Raw genomic sequence first — 19933 nt, forward strand, 5'->3', positions numbered from 1 at the left:
CCCAACTCATCCTTTCCCTATCCAATGCATCCAGCATCTCCAAACACAACTTTCAAGAAGGAATGGAAGCAATCACCAAGTCGATGAAGAACAGCTGCCTACAACTCAACATGGACAAAACCGAAGTACTCAATTCAATTCAATTCATCTTTATTCGAATTTTCAAAATTCATAAAAGCAGTCACATATGTACAAACCCAAAAAGTTAGTTATAATTCCAAATATATATGTAAACAACACACATTGCGGGGGTACATATCATTTGGGAACAAAATTATTTCAAGGGTTTTCCATTGTTTTACGTACATAGGTTACAACTCTCAAAAAAGTGCTAACACAGAAGATCAATTCATCAGAATGCAGGGTGAGCAACATCACGTAAGACTGCTCCAGGGAAAGTGGTCTTTGTTTCTTAAAATATGGGAGTAAAAACCATTTAATATATTTTAGATAAAATTTACAAAAGAAGAAAAAATGTAGGTAATTTTGTGAACTCACTCCATCACATGGGCATAACATTCTTTCAGATTTCGATGAACAAAAACCTAATGGGAAACATAATAAAAATCTGACAGTACCTGCCCTTAGACGGAGCAATAATGATCTTTCCCAATTTGTCATTGGTAACGTGAGATACAAAGGAATTGACTGTCCATACAAGTCTTTATTTACATAAGCCTGGACAGTTGATTTAGTTAATTCCACATCTTATCTCGTATTACTATAAAGTGCATACAGAGCAGACTTGGTTTCATTTTTATCTGTGGGCTCAATCTTAGTAGGGTCAATAAATAAGTGGCCTTTACCCACTCTGCATAGTTTCTTAAAAACGCCAGCAAGCCACGGGATTCTCATCCCTTTCTCACAATCTAAACAATCTCTTATAATTTCATGGGTTAAGGATGCCGCTGTATTCCTCCAAATTGTCAGTCAAAATAGGGCTGGTCTTGTTGCTATAAAATCTGTTATATAATGCAAATTTAATTCGCAATGACAGATATACTCCGATGTGGCAATAGGGGCTCCAAGGAATTTTCTACAAAAACGATTTTCCTCGGTTTGGATACTAGGGTGCCGATTCCGATCCTGGAAAAACCGGGTACGAACCGTCGGTCGGAGGGTTTTCTCCGTCCGACTCGTACCCGGTAAAAAACACATTACAAACATGGAAGTACGATTCGCACGGAAAAACCATTTCCGTACGAATCGTAAAAAACACCGACCGATGAAAATATACATACAAATGTTATCCGGGAAAGCGCCGACGTGACGTCGGGACGCAGTCAGGCTCCGTTTCACGAACAAGGAAGTACGATTCGAACCGACACCAGTCCGGACGGCAATATTTTTACGGCACCCAAAAAGTGCCGGAAAAGCGAAGAACGGCACGATGCGAGCGGAATTGGGGGCCCGGTACGCGCCGAACCCCCCCAGACCCTGCGGATGTACGTGCCGTACCCCCACCTGTGTATGTACACCCGTGTATGTACGAGTCGAACCCCCACCTGTGTATGTACACCCGTGTATGTACAAGTCAAACCCCCACCCGTGTATGTACACCCGTGAATGTACGAGTCGAACCCCCACCTGTGTATGTACACCCGTATATGTACGAGTCGTACCCCCACCCGTGTATGTACACCCGTGTAGCGCTGGGGGTACGCACCGTACATACAACATAACATATAACATATAACATATAACATGCTCAATTACCTTTCCACTATCACTATCAACCCCCCTCCATTTCAACCTCAAATTATTTGTAACGGGATTAATATCTCTAGCACCTAAAAAACTTGCAAATACTGGAGAGGGACCCAATTTGATTTTTGCAACTAGTGCACTGTGATCCCCAAAAGCAGTTTCTAAAACCCCAGCTATTAAAAGGCAATCAATTAACTCAGGTGACATAAAAATGTAATCAATGGTTGAACAGTGGTCTCTACCTCTAAATGTTGGAGCATTAATGATTGTAGGGATATAATTTATATCCATCATGTTAGTTAAAACATACTCACGGATAAAACAATCCAGTTCTATACCACGTTTTGTCGCACGGTCAATTTGCATATTTCCTTCTTTTCTTTCTGATTTAGGAATCTTTGCATTGAAATCCCCCGCTAGGATGATTCTATTACCCCTGCTATTGTTTGATGGTTCAATAATATCTGATAAAAATGTAAAAAGTTTTATAAAATTTTTATTTGGAATTGAATCAAAATCATTATTATAAAAATTAATCACATAGATGGGAGCCTTCCTTTTATATTCAATAGCCTGGATATTGGGGTTATTGGTTGGTATTATCTTTATGCTTCTACCTGTTGTTATCCTAACACCAATCAATAACCCACCCTTGGGGCGGCCAAAATCGGTCTTAGTTACAATTACGCTGTTACAGTGAAAGCCTTCTATCTGAAGGTCCGTGATAGCCCAAGTTTCCTGGAGCATTATTATGTCTTTATCCAGCAATATCCTTAGCCAGTCGGGATCCGATAATCTGGACTCCAACCCTGCAACATTCCAGCTCAGGATATTAAGACCAGTTTTCGTCGGTTTATTTAACCAAATTTTTTGGCTTTCCCCATTTTCAATCTCCTCATTTAGGAGCCTGTGTATGGGCTCTACAATCCCTCCACTACCCCCAATATTTTCCATTACAACAGTCTCAACAATATTCGTCTCTATTACTAATGGACACTGTGTAGTAGGTACTACAACTACGTCTATATCTGTATCCCTATTCTCCAAAGTTAAGTTTGGATGGCTGTTAACCATCTGGTTGACTCTACCATTATTCAATCTCTGCCCCTCCCACTCTCTTTTTGGGGAGCCAATAAAAGCTATGATCCCTCTATAATTTCTCAAAAAGCCTCTATCACTGCGGTGGGACGCTCCCCGCTCTCCCCATTCTCCTCTCCCATCCCAATGGCCTATTCTACTCCAATTTTCGTCGTCGTGACCTGACCCAAAACAGCTCATATAGGGTTAAAAAAAGGCAAGTCTTTTTGTTTCAATACGTTCATTGCGTCCTTGGTTTCCCCATGAGCATATATAGTCTACTATGTTAGGGTCCTCAAAATTAATTATTACTCAGTCCCCACTGATTTTTTTCTCCTCTTGTCCCACCCAAGGCACTCTACGCACCATTAGAATCCTACTTGACCGGTGGGGAGGTAGTGGATGATTAGTGTTAAGCCAATGTTGGACTCTGTTCTTTAATGACCGACTGGATTCGTCTATATGATCCACCATTTATGGGACCCCTGTCATAATCACCACATAGGGGCTGGCTTCTGGGGCAAATTTTGTCCTCTTTCACTCTCATGTCCCGATCCCTTTTGGGAAATGTTGTGGGGGTATTAGATATGGTATTTTCCTGTCTATTAGGCACAGTTGAAATAGCCGATTTATCGGCCATTTGCTTATCTGGGGCCTTCATGGTGCTTAACTTTACATTCGAAAGTGTCACCGACAAATTAGAATCAATTGGTTTAGTTTTTATTCCGCCAGTGCCCCTAATGTAGGCGTCCCCAAAGAAGACTAGAACGCCGAGCAGCGAATGGCCTTCCAAGATGGCTGATGCTGAACAGCACGCCCGTTCCACAGGTGCAACCTGTTCGGGACCGTACTGCGCCAAGAGGAAGCGAAGCAGGTAGGAGCGACTGCTAGCGCTATTAGATGGTTATCAGAGCATAAAATCAATAGTGCAAATAGGCAAAGAACACAGTGCAAATATTAAGGCTCACGATATTAAAAGAATGCAACAATCTAAAAACAAGTCACCTCAGACTACTTGCTGCTGTCAACTGCCAGTAGACGTGAAAAGCGCTATTCCTACTCCCGGCTCAAGCCTCAGGAGTGTGTGGACGCTGCGCGGTCGCGCCAGTGCCCCTAATGTAGGCGTCCCCATAGAAGACTAGAATGCCGAGCAGCGAATGGCCTTCCAAGATGGCCGTCGCTGAACAGCACGCCCGTTCCACAGGTGCAACCTGTTCGGGACCGTACTGCGCCAAGAGGAAGCGAAGCAGGTAGGAGCGACTGCTAGCACTATTAGATGCTTATCAGAGCATAAAATCAATAGTGCAAATAGGCAAAGAACACTGTGCAAATATGTAGGCTCATGATATTAAAGAATGCAACAATCTAAAAACAAGTCACCTCAGACTACTTGCTGCTGTCAACTGCCAGTAGACGTGAAAAGCGCTATTCCTTCTCCAGGCTCAAGCCCACACCCTGATGCCTGGAAGAACACCTGGTGGACCCCTGCCCTCGGGACCCTTTCATCCACTGTGGACCATGCACGCAACTTTGGTATCATCCTGGACTCCCAACTCAAAATGGACCGCCAGATCAACGCTGTCACCTCTTCCTGCTACCACACCCTCTGCGTTCTCCGAAAGACCTTCAACTGGATTCCCCTCGAACACAGGAAAACCATGACCCACACCCTCATCAGCAGCAGACTGGACTACAGAAATGCTCTCTATGCTGGCATCAAAAAAAACCTCACCCACAAACTTCAGAACATCCAGAACGCAGCCGCCAGACTAGTCCCCAACCTACCACGCCACTGCCACATCAGCCAACACCTACGGACACTACACTGGCTCCCTGTTGAGAAGAGAATCACCTTCAAGCTTCTCACCCATGCACATAAAGTGCTCCACAACACCGGACCAACTACATGAACCGCCGCCTCTTGTTCCACGCACCCCAAAGACCCCTCCGCTCAGCCTAACTCGCTCTTGTGACTGTACCTCGCATCAAGAAGACCAGAACAGGAGGCCGCTCCTCTTCCATCCTCGCTGCCAAGGCATGGAACACCCTCCCTCTCCACCTCTGCCAGACACCCACACTCTCCAAGTTCCTGAAGGACCGCAAGACCTGACTCTTCGACAAATCACTGTGAACTTCCAGGAGTTGCACGCCCCCCCCCCTCAGCGCCTTGAGACCCTTTTTGGGTGTGTAACTGCGCTTTTCTAACCCACTGATTGATTGCTATGTACTCAAATTACCCAGCATCAACCACGCAGCCAAAACCACACAGTGTCTTTACAGCGTGGGCACTAGAACAAAATCATTGTTGACACGCATTCCTTTAACCCAGAAGTTGTTACAATTTCTTGCTTTAGACAATGAGTTGTTGAATTGGTGTTTGATTTTAAATCCAACACCTTGCCTACTGTTGCACAGGCTGGAGTTGGAATAGTTAATTATACTATTCTAAAGTCCAGCACTTCCCTAAGGCAAGTCGTTGTAATGTCGTGCGTGGTATAGGAATGTGGGGGAATGATGTGTTTGTTGCACTGTCCGCATTGTAAAGGCATGCGTGGTAAAAGCATTTATAGTTCTGTCACACAACCATATTACCCTACCTTCATCTCTCTCTCTGTCTCTGTCTCTGTCTCTCTCTCTCTCTCTCTCTCTCTCTCTCTCTCTCTCTCCTTCACCCTCTCCCTCTCTCCATATCTCTCTCTTTCTCTTTCTCTATCTCCCTCTCTCCATATCTCTCTCTTTCTCTCTCCCGCCAGCTCTAGAAGCCAGATTGTAGATTCTCTCTTGGAATATACAATTTGGTAATGGATTCCCTTACAAAGTCTCCTCAAGGTCCTTGCAGTCATGCTGTCACACAACCATATTACCCTACCTTCATCTCTCTCTCTGTCTCTGTCTCTGTCTCTGTCTCTCTCTCTCTCTCTCTCTCTCTCTCCCTCACCCTCTCCCTCTCCTCCATCTCTCTCTTTCTCTCTCCCTCCAGCTCTATAAGCCAGATTGTACATTCTCTCTTGGAATATACAATTTGGTAATGGATTCCCTTACAAAGTCTCCTCAAAGTCCTTGCAGTCATGCAAACATGAATCATGGGTGTATAATCCATTCCCTAATACATCTCACATAAAGTGTGCTTTGCTTTTATTACCACCCATATCACATTCACACACACGTGCATTTATCTTGATCAAATTTCTCCATGAAGAAGGCTGTGAAAATTATATGAGGTAACTGAAATAGTACACAGGGCATATCGAAAGTAACATTATCATCCTTGTGTTTTTAAGGTCAATGGGTTCCACTGGGTATGTCTGTGCAAAAATCCTTTTTGTCGCAGTTGGATTTAGTCAATTTGTTTGTTTACATTTTATATTAGAAACAATAATTTATATATCTCTGATGTTTCTTTTGCCTCAGGTATTTGAGAAATTGTGATATTGTCTATAAAATCTGTGAAAACATGCTTTTTGGGTTTGAGAAAGATTTATTATAATTACATGAGTAATGCTTATTTATATTTCTGTTGTACATGTGCAATAGAAATTTTGTTCATAAAGAGAGGATTTAGCAAATCTTTTTTTATAACATCCGGGCTCTTCCATACATGATTTAGGGTACAACCCGCAAAACCGTGGTCCATGCTTTAATCACTTCTCATCTTGATTATGCGAATGACCTGTACATGGGTCTGCCGCTTGGACTGATCCATAGACTCCAGATCATTCAAAATGCGGCAGCCCTACTGGACTGCGGGGTTCCACTCTGATACCGCATCTCTCCGTACCTCAGACAACTGCACTGGCTACCGATAGCCAAACGGATTAAATTTAAGGCACTGACATTTGTCTTTCGAGCAGACAAAGGAAGAGGGCCTGTCTATCTGAGAAGGAGTCTCCGCCCCTATCAACAAGACAGACCTCTAAGGTCCAATCACAAACGCTTCCTCTCCACACCGCACTTTGTGAAAGCAAGAATGGGTGGCAGAACATTCCAAGTGGGTACCACCAAATATTGGAATAACCTTCTCCCTCACCTATGCATGATGCTGTCCGAACAGGAATTCAGAAGGGCCTTGAAGACCTGCCATTTTTATTTGGAATGACTAGCCTAGCGCTGCCCTCTGCCTTGATCACTGTCTATTATAGCGCCGGGACACCCCATTTGGGGTAGCTACGCACTCTACAAATGCCCTTTATTATTATTATTATTGCAGAATCTTGTTCTGTGGGACTAACAATATGACCTGGACTGTTTAACTGGGGCTCATCACCAATGTAGCTTGATTTTCTTAAATTGCACTTTCTAAATTGAGGGGATCGTTCATAATATCAACCTTGCATCTGCCATTCATCCAGAAATGATTTATTACTCCACTTTTAAGCACTGAATGCAAAATGGTCTATAAGAAATACCCCTACATAGCTTACAATCCTTAAACAATGTAAATGAATTATCAACATCAGACGTCTACCATTCAGTCATTTATCAGTTTATTTTTTATAATTGATCAGCTCTTCCCATTGTAAAAAGTCAAACTATGTCAGATAGAGACTTTGGAGGTATACTATCAAATCAGTATATTTTTCCTATTTGCTCATTAAGTTACACACTCCCCGGTATATATTTTAAGCTTGCTAATAGTTACTCTTTTTTCCTACTGCATTAGGATACCTTATAACTTTACTATCTAGGAAAGTCTGGTAAACGAAAATGGAAATTAAGAACTAGACCGTTGTAAAGAATTTGATCCTTCTGGGTCTGCCAAACCATCCTAAGCAGCAGACTGTCCTCTTCACACTGTTCCTTACAATTCACTTAGATGGTCCAGTAAACATCAGCACCATTATGGTGGCCATTACCGCTGACCACCAGCCTCATATATTTCTTCATCGAAAACCTGTCCCTGGTGGATTTTTTCATAGCAACAGTAACAGTGACCCAGCTCCTGGTCAACCCCATTTCACAGAGCAGGAAAATCTCCTTATTCCGTTGCATTGCACAAATATATTTTTCTTGTTATGGGTGGTATTGCCTTTATTCTACATGGGGCAATGGCCTATAATCGCTACATTGCAATCCGCAAGCCCTTGCATTACATCAGTATGATGGACAAAAAGTTCTTTAGCCAGTTAGTAGCAGGTTCCTGCATAGTTGGATTCCTGCATTCTTTGTTGCACAGCATGATGATTACCAGACTGTCGTTTTGTGCATCTTACCTGGTTCAGAATTTCTTCTGTGACCTTCCACTGCTACTGAAGCTCTCCTGCTCAGACACATTCATAAATGAGCTTCTGGTTTTCACAGAGGCATCTTCTGTAGTCTTGATCCCCATTATCTCTATTGGGATATCATACGCCCACATTATTCGACTGTATTAAATATCAGCACAAGCAAGGTGTGGGACTAAAGCCTTCAGCGCATGCTCTTCACACCTACTTGGGGTTACATTGTACTATAGGACCATTCTATTCACCTATTGTCGGCCCAGCTCTACCTACTCACTTGAGAAGGACAAAACCATAGCTGTAATATACACCATTGTGACTCCGATTCGGAATCCTTTTATTTGCAGTCTCAAGAACAACCAGATGAAAGGGGCTCTGAAAAATATATTGGGTAGATGCATCTTTTTTCTTCTTCTTTTTGTCCTCATTTAGCAATTTGGAGGTATCAGGGGCCCTTTGTTCCTTCTGTTCCGTCTGTATAGGGCTTTTTCCTGGGTTGACGTATTGTATGCGCGGAGAATTTTCTCTTTCCCTTTTGTTTGGGTCCCTTTTTGTCCAATTCTAGCATATTTCCAGTCTGAGGGGAGCTAGTCACTCTGACTACTCCCTCAAGTTCCCACTTGAAAGCTTTATTGCATTGCCTAATCATTGGACAGTACAATATATACCCCCTTCTTTAAATATTTGGTTACATTGTTCCCAAATGTTCCAAAATTTGTGTCTTTTACCCGTGCTCCCATTTCTATCTAGTTTGCTTACTCTTTGTATGGAGGCCAGCCATTCACTATGTGTTGGAGGGATATTTTTTACCCATTTAATACATATTTCCCTTCTAGCTAACAGTATCAGTATGAAAAGGAAACTTTCTTGATCTTTACTTAACTTTTGGTTATCTGGATTTTGTTGACTTATAATAAGGTCTATACTCACCTCCACCCTTTGTCCCAACAGCTTGGCTAAGGTCTTACCTGCCTCTCTCCAAAATTCCTCGAGTTGGGGGCACTGAAAAAACATGTGTAGGACATCTGCACCCTCTTCCCCGCACTTTGGGCAGCTCCTCTCTTTTTCTCTGCTGATCTTAGATAGCCTTTTTGGTGTCCAATATGCTCTGTGAGTAGTGAATAAATTATTTCACAATTCGCCAACAAGTAGCCATAGATACTTGCCATTTTTGTTGGATATCCAGCTCCGGCAGTTCTTTCCCTCAGATCTCGCTTGAAATTTTGTAGTCTTCCTCCCCTTCTTGGATTAGGGCCCAATACCAGTTCGCTATCTCTTTTTAATTGGTCTTTTTCCCTTGTATCATTTCCTCTATATTCCCTTCTCCGACCTGAATATCCTTCTGGCTCTTGGCCCAGCTAGTATGTTGATAATACTTGAATCTTGAGATTTTATATTTTGTTAATTCCTTTACGACTTCCCATTCCACTATAGAGTTTTGTTCCATTAGCTGACCCCATTTTGTAATGTGGTTTTCTCTCAAGGGACTTACTAGCTTATCTCAAAGGCATTCCAGGGTACCAGGGGAGTTCAAAATTGGGGTGTACTTGCTGTAGTATTGTATTGTCTGCGTTCTTCTCATTTAGTACCACAGTTTTGCAGCAGACATAAGGGTCTTAAGTTTTACCTTTTTAAAGTAATTAGGGTGTCTGAATTTGTATAGGTTGTGACTTCCTTCCTTATTTACTAATGCCTGCAGGTAGAGGGGGTATGAGTCGAAACTGTCCAGCAGCTTTCTGATGTTTTTAAATTGAAAGGCCCTGCAGTATTCCAAGATATCCGGACTAGCGATGCCTCCTTGTGCCTTGTTCCTCCTTATCTTCTTCCAGGCAATTCTTGCCCCTTTAGCGGCCCAAATGAAGCGGCTTAATTCTCCTTGCAGTTTTTTTTATCTTGTCTGTCATTAAATCCAATGGGCTACTACTAAACAAATATGTAAACTTTGGGAGTATCACCATTTTGGTTATATTTGATCTCCCCATGAAGGTCCGAGGTAGACCCCCCATACTTTTAGTAGCTTTCTTCCTTCTTTGTGGACCTTGTTAAAATTTAGATTTGCTATTTCCTCTATGTTTGTTGTAAGGTCTATCCCAAGGTATCTTATTTTCTCCTTCACCATTGGGTTTTGTGAATTTTTGTTCCATTCTAAAATTTCTGATTTTGACTGATTTACTGAGTACCCAGAGACCTTTCCATATTGCTCCAAAATTTCTCCAATCTTCAGGAGTGAGGCCGTCAAATTGCTAGTGAACACCATCAGGTCATCTGCAGATAGTGCTACCTTCTTCTCCCAGCCCTGGTAATTGAAAGGTATTATGCCCTTTCCCCTTCCTTAACAAACATGCTAAAGACTCAATATAAAGAATAAAAAGAAGCGAGGATAAAGGGCATCCCTGCCTTGTACCTCTCTTTATTATTTTTTTTTCTGTCAGGGTGTCATTTACTAGAATCTTTGCTGATGGTTCTTTGTATATTTGATTTATAGCGCACTGGAAGGTATTTCCCAGCTTGAATTTTTCCAGGGTTGCATTTAAGAATGGCCAGCTAATACTATAGAATGCTTTTGTGGCGTCTAGGGTTATAATTGAAAGGGGGACAGAATACTGAGTTGCTATATCTATAGCACTGATAAGCTTGTGTGTAAGTTCCTGTATTTGCCTTCCATTTATACAGCCTTTTTGATTAGAGTGAACTACAGCACCTGCCATTTTCCCAGTCTTTTTGATAGTATTTCGGTGTATAGCTTGTAGTCTGTGTTTAAGAGTGAAATCGGTCTATAAGACTCACATTTCGTAGGATCCTTTCTTAGTTTTAATAAAATGCTGATGATCACCTCATTCCAGGAAGTTGGGAGTTCTCCTTTCTTTAAAAAAACCTCATTTAAAAGCTCCATCAGTGGGGTGGCCAGTACTGCACTTAAATTCATATACAGCTCATTCGGGAGTGCATCGGGGCCAGCTGCCTTGCCATTTTTAAAGCTTTTCATAGCTTCTACCAATTCCTTCCTGGTGGTTTCCTGATTGAGCTCTCTTCTCTGATCTTGGGATATGGAGGGTATTTTTATCTTATCCAATACTACGTTTATCTGCTCTGTTGTGGCTGTGGTCTCTTCTGTATATACATTTTCAAATAATTTTTCAAATTCCCTTCTTATCTCGATGTCCTCTTGGGTATATTGCTGATCTTCTTTTCAGATTGTATTAACCCTATTAAGAGTTACATCTGTTTTTATCTTCCATGCTAGTAATTTGCCGCAACCTTCGCCATATTTCTGATGTGCGAGCTTACTAGCCTCCCATCCATCTCTGACTATTTTTTTGAGATATTCTACCAACTCCTCTTTCCTTAGCTTTCTCTTCTCTATAACACTAGATCTCTCCTGTACGGTTAAATTCTTGCTTAGCTCTAAATCCAAATTTACTATTTCTCCTTCCAGCTTGTTTATGATGTTTCTCTTCTTTTGGTTTCTATGCGCTACAATACTGATTATTCTTCCCGTAATAAAAGACTTAAATGCTTCCCAAGTAATTTGTTTTGTGGTCCTTTCTTTGTTTACCTGGAATACTACCTCTGTATCCTTTGTTAGTCCTTCTACCTGCTGTGCTTCGAAAAAGATGACTCTATCTACTGTCCATCTTGGGCTAGTTAAGGTTGTCTTTAGAATGAGGCGCAAAACCACTGCCAAGTGGTCTGATAAATGAGCTGGCATATGTTCCACCCTTTGAGTACAATTTAACAGGTTTCTGTTTATTAAAAAATAGTCAATCCTAGACGAATGCCCCAATCTTTTATTTTGGAAAATAAATTTGTGTGTCTTTTTCCCTTTCTCCTTCCATATATCAATCAGTCCTAGATCTTTAATGCATGAGCTCACCCACTCCCTCATTTTTGGTAAGTTAGGACAGTTCTTGACTGGGAGACTATCTTCTTTGGGGTCTAATATTGTATTAAAGTCGCCACCCATTACTATTGGTGATATTACTGATGAGAGTTGGGAGTATGCTTTTTGAAGAGGCTCGGGGTTGTCCATATTGGGGCCATAGTATCCCAGTATTGTGTATGGGTTGTTATGTATTTGAATTTTTGCTATCGCCCATCTTCCTTTCCTGTCTACCTCAGAACATTCGATCTTTACCTTCAGTGATTTTTTAAACAGGATTGCTACACCTTTTACATTGCACTCTTGATTTGTACGGACATATGTATCCACCCATTTCTGGTTCTTTAGGATCTTTACCCACTCTTCCTTCAGTAGATGAGTCTCTTGCAATATTATTATTTTGCAATCTGATATTTTCAGGTATTCCAAACGTTTTGCCCTTCGTTTCCTTATCCTGAGGCCGTTCACATTCCATGACATGATGTTTAATGCCATTTACTTTTTTTCTTTGGTTTGAGTTTGATTGGAGTTAATATGATTCTTATGCCTCCTACATGTTTTCCCTGCCCCCCTTCCTCTCTTATATTGCTTGTTTTGGACTTTTCTTTCTTTTTTTCCCCGGTTTTGCGCCCCACCTTGTGCACTTTTTTTTCTTTTTGAGTTTTTCTTAGTGAATTTCTTTGCTTCCATCCCCTCCCTGGAGAAGCCTCCTCTTTTCTTCCTTTGTTAATCATTCTGCCCCTTTCGAGCTCCTTACCCTCTTGATTTCTCTATATTACTACTTTTTGCTCCAGTATATTCCGGCTACGAGTGTTTCTTCTGTTGTGCTTCAATAGGTTCTATTAAGCACTCGACTTCCTCTCACTCACCCTTTCGTGCGGACTTCGTCCACCTCCAAGCCCAGCCACACTTTCGGTTGCCACACCTTCCTCGGTGCCGAGCTGTTCACAGGGGCCTCTTCCTCCTCCTGGTACTGCCGATGTTTTCCCTCTGAACTGCACCCTTGCGGCAGCCTTCCTGTTCCTTTGGCACGCCATGACAGCTTTTGCCCACACACCGCAGGGGGAGATCGCACTGTTGCGCGCTGCCTCTTCTGACTCCACTTTCTCCCTTTCGTGTCTTCGCTCTCCCCTCGGCAGCGCGAGCCGTGCGGGATGGAGTTTCAGCTAGGCTCTGAGTCGAGTATCGAGTGTCGTCGAGTGCCGGTAAACTTTTTTGTTTTTCCTCTCCTTGTCTCTTCTTGCAATTTTTAATCAACCTTCATTTTATAAGTGCTTTAGCCGGTTCTACACTCATTCTCCGCCTAATTATCTGCTCATTTTTAGGTCTCGCCTGACCCAGCGCATGCGCTGGTCTGGCGAGACTTATTGAGAGGGCTCCAAAAAGTGCTACCAGGCCAGCCTAGAGCTACAGTGCATGTGCGCGGGCGCGCGCATCGCACTTTACCGCGATTACTTTCACTTTCAGGGCCGCGCGGCCACTTTGATGTTCTCCGTGAGGCTTCAATAGATTGCAGCAGTTAAAACATGCATTGGCATAGCCAATAGGTCTCGCTTTTGGGACCTTATAAGTGTTTAGTTATGCAACTGTTGCATGGCTAAACATTTATAAGGTCCCAAAGGCGAGACCTATTGGCTATGCCAATGCTTGTTTTGTGTTGTTTCCTGAGGGCTCGGAGCTCGTGCCTGGAGTCCTTAGCCAGCCGCCATCTTCTCCTTCCTGTCTTTTGTTATCTTAGCAGGATGTGACTCAGCAGATGCATCTTTCTTTGCAAGTTCTAAAAGTAGTCTCTTTGTTACAAAATGAAATACTCAAGCCAAAAATATGTATTAGATTGACAGAAAATCACACTCTTTAATATTGCCATATTTCCTACCTACTCAGATTCCGGTTTCAGTACCTAAAACACCTATGCTCTCTCTCGCACATCCTTGACATTTTATCCTCTAAAAATGTTATTGGTCAGGGGTCATGTGATGTGCTGAAAACCTAAATAGGCTGTTTGCCATAGAAACCAAAACCAATGTCACACTTGACCGGTATGGTAATGCCCCAAACGTGGCACTTTGTGCTAGAAAGATGACATACACCGCCATTGGGACCACAGGGACGTGTTAATGTTATATCACAGATATTCTACACCAACCAGTTGCATAGATGAATAGATATGATTTAATTTACACAAACAAAACAATATAGTGCTTGAAAGTATAAAGTGTAGTTCATTTTCAGAAATAAAATCTGAAAATGTCATCTATGACTTAAATTTCCTAATTTATTGTTAATAATTTGACTGGTTTACTCTCCATTACTGAATATTTGTTTAGTGGCTATTGACACATTTGCTAAAGACATTAATTGTGGTACCTGTGTCAACCAAGAATGGAATTTCTGAGATTGAAAATTATATTCCTTGGATATCACTGTCCAAGACAAGCTAAGACAACATCCGCAGCAGCAGCCATCAGAATACTGCCTCTGATAGAGAGGTGTTTGGCTGTACTCATTGTCTCTCTTTCGGTGGATGATGTGGGGGAATAATCATTGTAAGCTGTGACTTCTCTAATATTATGATGTGACCTTGAGGTTCGTGTGACTTTGGCATCGAATTGTCTTGTGTCATCTGGTGACAGAGATGACCCTTATGGTGCTTGCCGTGATTGGGAATTCATGAATTGGTGTGTGGCAGGTTGTATCCACACTGGTAGCCTAGACATTTGGGGTCATTATCTTTGATGAACAAGTCTTTCACAATATTTACTAATTTCTAAGTTACATTTTGATGTTAGTGTTTCAGCCTCAATATTCAACTGTGTGAGAGACTTGAGCTGTGGTCAGTGTTTTCTCCAGCTTGCGGAATTTTAAAATAAGTCAGTCGTCTCTCCAGACCGTTAAACAGTGGATGAAATATGTGTCATTGCAATAAACATTTTTCTTGGGTAACAAGGATGTCAAAAGTCTGACTTTTAGTTCCTTATAAGCATTTCACTTGCTTTCCACAGATTGAAAGACCTGTTGAATGCTCTGCCTGACACATTACAAGTGTTTTATCTCCTATGGCAGTTGTAATATGGGGGATGGGAAAATCTGCAAAATCTGTAACAGATTGTGTCTTCCGCCAAACTCTAAATAAGGCCCCATGTCTCTAGGAGAAGGACCAATCCAAGCCACTCTTCAAGAGTAACCAAGTTTGGATCTTGATTCCCAAAACTCTCTTTAAGGCTCTACGGGGTTTTTAATGGGGGAGCTTCATGCACATTGTTGCTTAGACCAGGATGAAGACAATCTCTGTCATATGCACCAATCACTGTTTACTCCTTCCAGCTGTATACACAAGCATCACAAACATGCCACCTGTTGCAATCCACAATGGACACTCAGGGAGAACAGAAATTCTGAAGGACTGAACAAAGAGGCCATGATAGGGATCTGTCAACATTCTCCATGGACAGACTTTATAAGGTGAGTGCTCCTGCAGATTTGATCAACCAACTCTAACTGTACGTCTTCCCCTAACTTTTTGAGAGGGCAGTAAACAAAAGGGTGAGGATACTTTTGAGTGTAATCCATGTCCAGCAGAGATTGGTACTCTGACTGCACATTCGCAAAGCCATGAAACTGCCTCAGTAGACTCAAAGATATAGATACAAACTAGGCAGGCAGAGGGGAACACAAATCCAAAGCACTGCAACAAGGTTTGTTCCTACATATGTAGTCCTGATGTGCATCAGCAGCAGAGGTGCAATCAGTTCCCACTGGTTGAGCCATGTCCGGTCTGATAGAGGAAAGGCCTGCGGGGTAGGGATATCTATGGTGTGTCAATTTGTGTGACCACAACTGGGCTTGCTTACTAGAGTGATGAATTGATTTGATGTCTTTCACAATAAGTTTCACAATTATAGCAATGTGAGGTGGTCATAACATTTTATATCTATTTAACCCAGGAGTTAGGCTGGGACTTTGCAGAGTAGTGTTTTTAAAATGCCCTGACTGGAGGCAATCTACAAAAGGCAGTTCTTTTTAATTTAGACCAAATAAGTTTGGACTGTCTATCAAATTCCCAACAACATTATATTGGCTGTCATCTGAAGGTCAAATGAACTCCTATTTTAGGTTGAGTTATAGAAATATTCCATACCCAGTTTCAGGAAGCTCATCTAGGCCCCCTCAAGAGTTCATGTGCATATGATGGGAATACCTACTGTGTGCTGAGATTCCTTCCCATATGATGATACAGCATGGCACATATGTTTCTGTCTACGTATCTGGCGACGTGATACCTGTGAATGAGTACCTGCCCCTATAATGGATCCATCACAATATGGTGACATGCTGAAAATAGAATAGTAATACAACCATTTCACCATGAAAAAACTCACCCACACATACAACCCAACAGATTAAAAAAGCATACATGTGTAATTCATTCAAATGCGATTTTGCAAAATTACATGCCAAAGCACATACTGATCCAATCTCCACCCATAAATTAAATAACAATATACACTTCAAAAGTTAGACAATTTGGGTTTGTTGATTGTTGTTTGTTCATGTAACAAATGGATAAATAGAGTTAACCTAGACCCGTCTCATAACAATTACAGATTATGATCAGAGTCGGTGTTAGCTTTAAATGGCCTCCACCTGTGAAGAAAGTTTTCTCAGATTATATACAAAAATAAATTCAGGTATGGCCTTGGAAAAAGGGCGGCTATTAATGCAAGCTCCCCAAGCAGAGGAAGCCAGCATGTTATCTCACTGAAAAGTGCAATTAGTCACACAGTTTGGATCTTTTCAACCAGTTTACCGTATGAAAAAAAGAGTGATTTTGCATGTGTAATTTTGTTCCACTTGGAAAAATGAAAAGGCACAAATATAAATGTTTTATGGTCACAATTAATGCACAAATGCATCTTTGAAAGAGAGATGCTACTTTCTATAGAGATGATCTGCCAGTAATCTTTCTGAAAGCACCTTTCACCTGCTTGTTTCTCAGGCTGTAGATGAAAGGGTTCAGCATTGGTATGACAACAGTGTACATCAGGGTCACAAACTTGTCCTTTTCTAGTGAGTAGCTGGATTTGGGGCGGAAATAGTTGAAAGAAACAGTTACATAGTACAAAATAACAGTGATCAGGTGGGAGGAGCAGGTGGAGAAGGCCTTACGCCTTCCCTCTCTAGAGCGGATCCTCAAGATGGTGATGATTATGTTGACGTAGGAGACAACTATAGCAAGAATGGAGGCTGTAGCAAGGATGAAACCTTCAAATAAAATTATAAGCTCGTTGGAGTCGGTGTTGGAGCAGGAGAGCTTAAAGAGCGGTGGGAGGTCACAGTAGAACTGCTGAATTTTGTTCATGCTGCAGAAGGGGAGCAGTGATGTTGTCACACAGTACAGAAGGGAGTGCAGGACACCAATTATCCAGCAGCCAGACACCAAGAGAGCACACATTCTCCTGTTCATGACCATCAAGTAGTGCAAAGGTTTGCAGATGGCTATGTACCTGTCAATAGCCATCACTCCAAGCAGGAAGCTCTCTATCCCCATACATAAAACAAAGAAGAACAACTGGGACATGCAATTGACAAAGGAGATGGTCTTCTTTACAGAGATAATGTTGATCAAGAGCTTGGGGACGATGACTGTCATGAGGCAGAGGTCGATCAGCGATAAGTTCCTGATAAGGAAGTACATGGGCGTATGAAGCTTGGGGTCAGCAGTAGTGAGTGTGATGATGGTCGAGTTCCCTAGTACCCCTACCAGGTACATGGCCAGGAATAGAGCGAATAGTGTGACCTGCAGCTCTGGAACATCTGATAGGCCCTGGAGGATAAACTCTGTCACTGTAGTCAAGTTGTGGGCATTCATTTCTACTTTGAGCACTAAGCACCTATAGGAGAAAAAGAAGGCATAGTATCAACGCCTCAATGGCACTATACTGGGCAATCATCACTCAATTACTTAAAACATGACAGAGTGTTCCAAATAGTAGACAGTGTTTTTGCAGCACCGTTAGCTTTGTTGATAGGTTTTTTAATTCTATTTGGATGGACATTATGAAAAGAATGACAAAACTAAGACTTGCAGATTTCTCCAGCCTTTCAGTAAGTATGTGAATCGGGATAGTCTGACACGGAAGACATTTGCTATTAAAGAATATGGCTACTAATAAATCAGTGGGAGTGGATGGGTGTAAAGCTTTGTGTGGTTTATACCCTGTAATAAGATTCAAGAACAAACCAGCAGGAGGCTACCCAAGCTCTTCCTCTGTAGTCAGGGGTCCTCTCCCATGAACATACATAGGGAGAAGGCAGAAGGGGCTAATGCTCCTTCAAATAGCCCCCAATTACCATTTTGGCCTGAAGGAAATAATGCCAGAGAATAAGCAGCAGCAATGTACCTTCCTGTGAAAATTCCAGGTATACACTCTGCAATAAGAGTGAGGATCTCCAAGTTAAGACGGTTTTGCTTGCCCGGTAGCATGGAAAGGTAGCCTCAACAGCCGGGAATAGGGTTTTTTCTAATATGACAAATATGGTGGTCATGCTACTGAACCCCCTTTGAACTTGAGCACCTACTCACAGAAATCTTCCTAGTTAGAAGACAGAGGCATGGCCCACTGTTAAGAGTCCATGATTCCTAGAATCCTGCATGGTGAAATCTGCCTGAGCCTAAGGTGTTAATAACCATAAGGACCCATACTACTACCCAAGAGGAGAGAGAATATCTTCTGCTGATTCAGAGCACATCCCAATGTCTCCTTTCATAGTGGTTGCTGCCTCTGCTGCTGGATGGTCTGGTCCCATTCCTGACACCATCTCTGTGGACCCTAAGGTGCCGATTACGATCCGGCAAAAAATTTCCCCGTACGACTCGTATCCGGTCTTTTTACCGTACGAATCGTACAAGTGCCGTACAAACTGCCAATTACGATTCGCATGGTAAAAAGTCCATACGAATCGCATTGGGAATTATTTCCCACACGTCCTCGGGTCAGAAAATGTGTCCGACACGTCCCCGGACGATTTACCGTACAAATGTGAAAAGTGAAGTCCGACCGCGGAATCACGATCCATCCCGTGCGTCCGATGTTACAACCGTATGGAAAAAACACCGTCCGCACCGAACTCCCATAGCAACCATGGAGACATGTGCCCGCGTATGTACGCGCCGACCCCCCCCAGCCCGCGTATGTACGCGCCGACCCCCCTCCAGCCCCCGTATGCACGCGCTGACCCCCCCAGCCCCCATACGTACGCGCCGACCCCCCGTGTATGTACACCCGTGTACGTGTCGAACCCCCCGTGTATGTACACCCCTGTACGTGTCGAACCCCGTGTATGTACACCCGTGTACGTTCGAGTCGTACCCCCCGTGTATGTACACCCCTGTACGTGTCGAACCCCCGTGTATGTACACCCCTGTACGTGTCGAACCCCCCGTGTATGTACACCCCTGTATGTGTCGAACCCCCCCGTGTATGTACACCCGTGTACGTTCGAGTCGTACCCCCCCGTGTATGTACACCCCTGTACGTGTCGAACCCCCGTGTATGTACACCCCTGTACGTGTCGAACCCCCCGTGTATGTACACCCCTGTACGTGTCGAACCCCCCGTGTATGTACACCCGTGTGGGTGGGGGTACGACTCAAACGTACACGGGTGTACATACACGGGGGGTTCGACACGTACAGGGGTGTACATACACGGGGGGTTCGACACGTACAGGGGTGTACATACACGGGGGTACGACACGAACGTACACGGGTGTACATACACGGGGGTTCGACACGTACAGGGGTGTACATACACGGGGGGTCGGCGCGTACGTACGGGGGCTGGGGGAGGTCGGCGCGTACGTACGGGGGCTGGGGGGGGTCGGCGCGTACATACGGGGGCTGGGGGGGGTACGGTGCGTACCGGGCCACCTACTCTGGTCGTTTCGCGCCGTACTTCGCTTTTCCGGCACTTTTTGGGTGCCGTGAAAATATTGCCGTCCGGACTGCTGTCGGTTCGAATCGTAATTCCTGGGTCGTGAAACGCTGCCT

General features: G+C 43.1%; 1 protein-coding gene across 1 annotated transcript; it reads right to left on the bottom strand.

Annotated features, from left to right (window-relative positions):
* Positions 1-16819: 16819 nt before the first annotated feature.
* LOC146796978 (olfactory receptor 5V1-like) lies at positions 16820-17752 on the bottom strand. Its single transcript, XM_085631481.1, has one exon. The coding sequence runs from the start codon at positions 17750-17752 to the stop codon at positions 16820-16822; it is 933 nt and encodes a 310-aa protein (XP_085487607.1).
* Positions 17753-19933: the final 2181 nt, after the last annotated feature.

This window comes from Triturus cristatus, chromosome 10 (genome assembly GCF_964204655.1).
Source record: "Triturus cristatus chromosome 10, aTriCri1.1, whole genome shotgun sequence".
NCBI lineage: Eukaryota > Metazoa > Chordata > Amphibia > Caudata > Salamandridae > Triturus > Triturus cristatus.

Excerpts from the sequence above, each read along its gene's own strand:
- LOC146796978 (XM_085631481.1), bottom strand. The coding sequence starts at position 17,752 with ATGAATGCCCACAACTTGACTACAGTGACAGAGTTTATCCTCCAGGGC.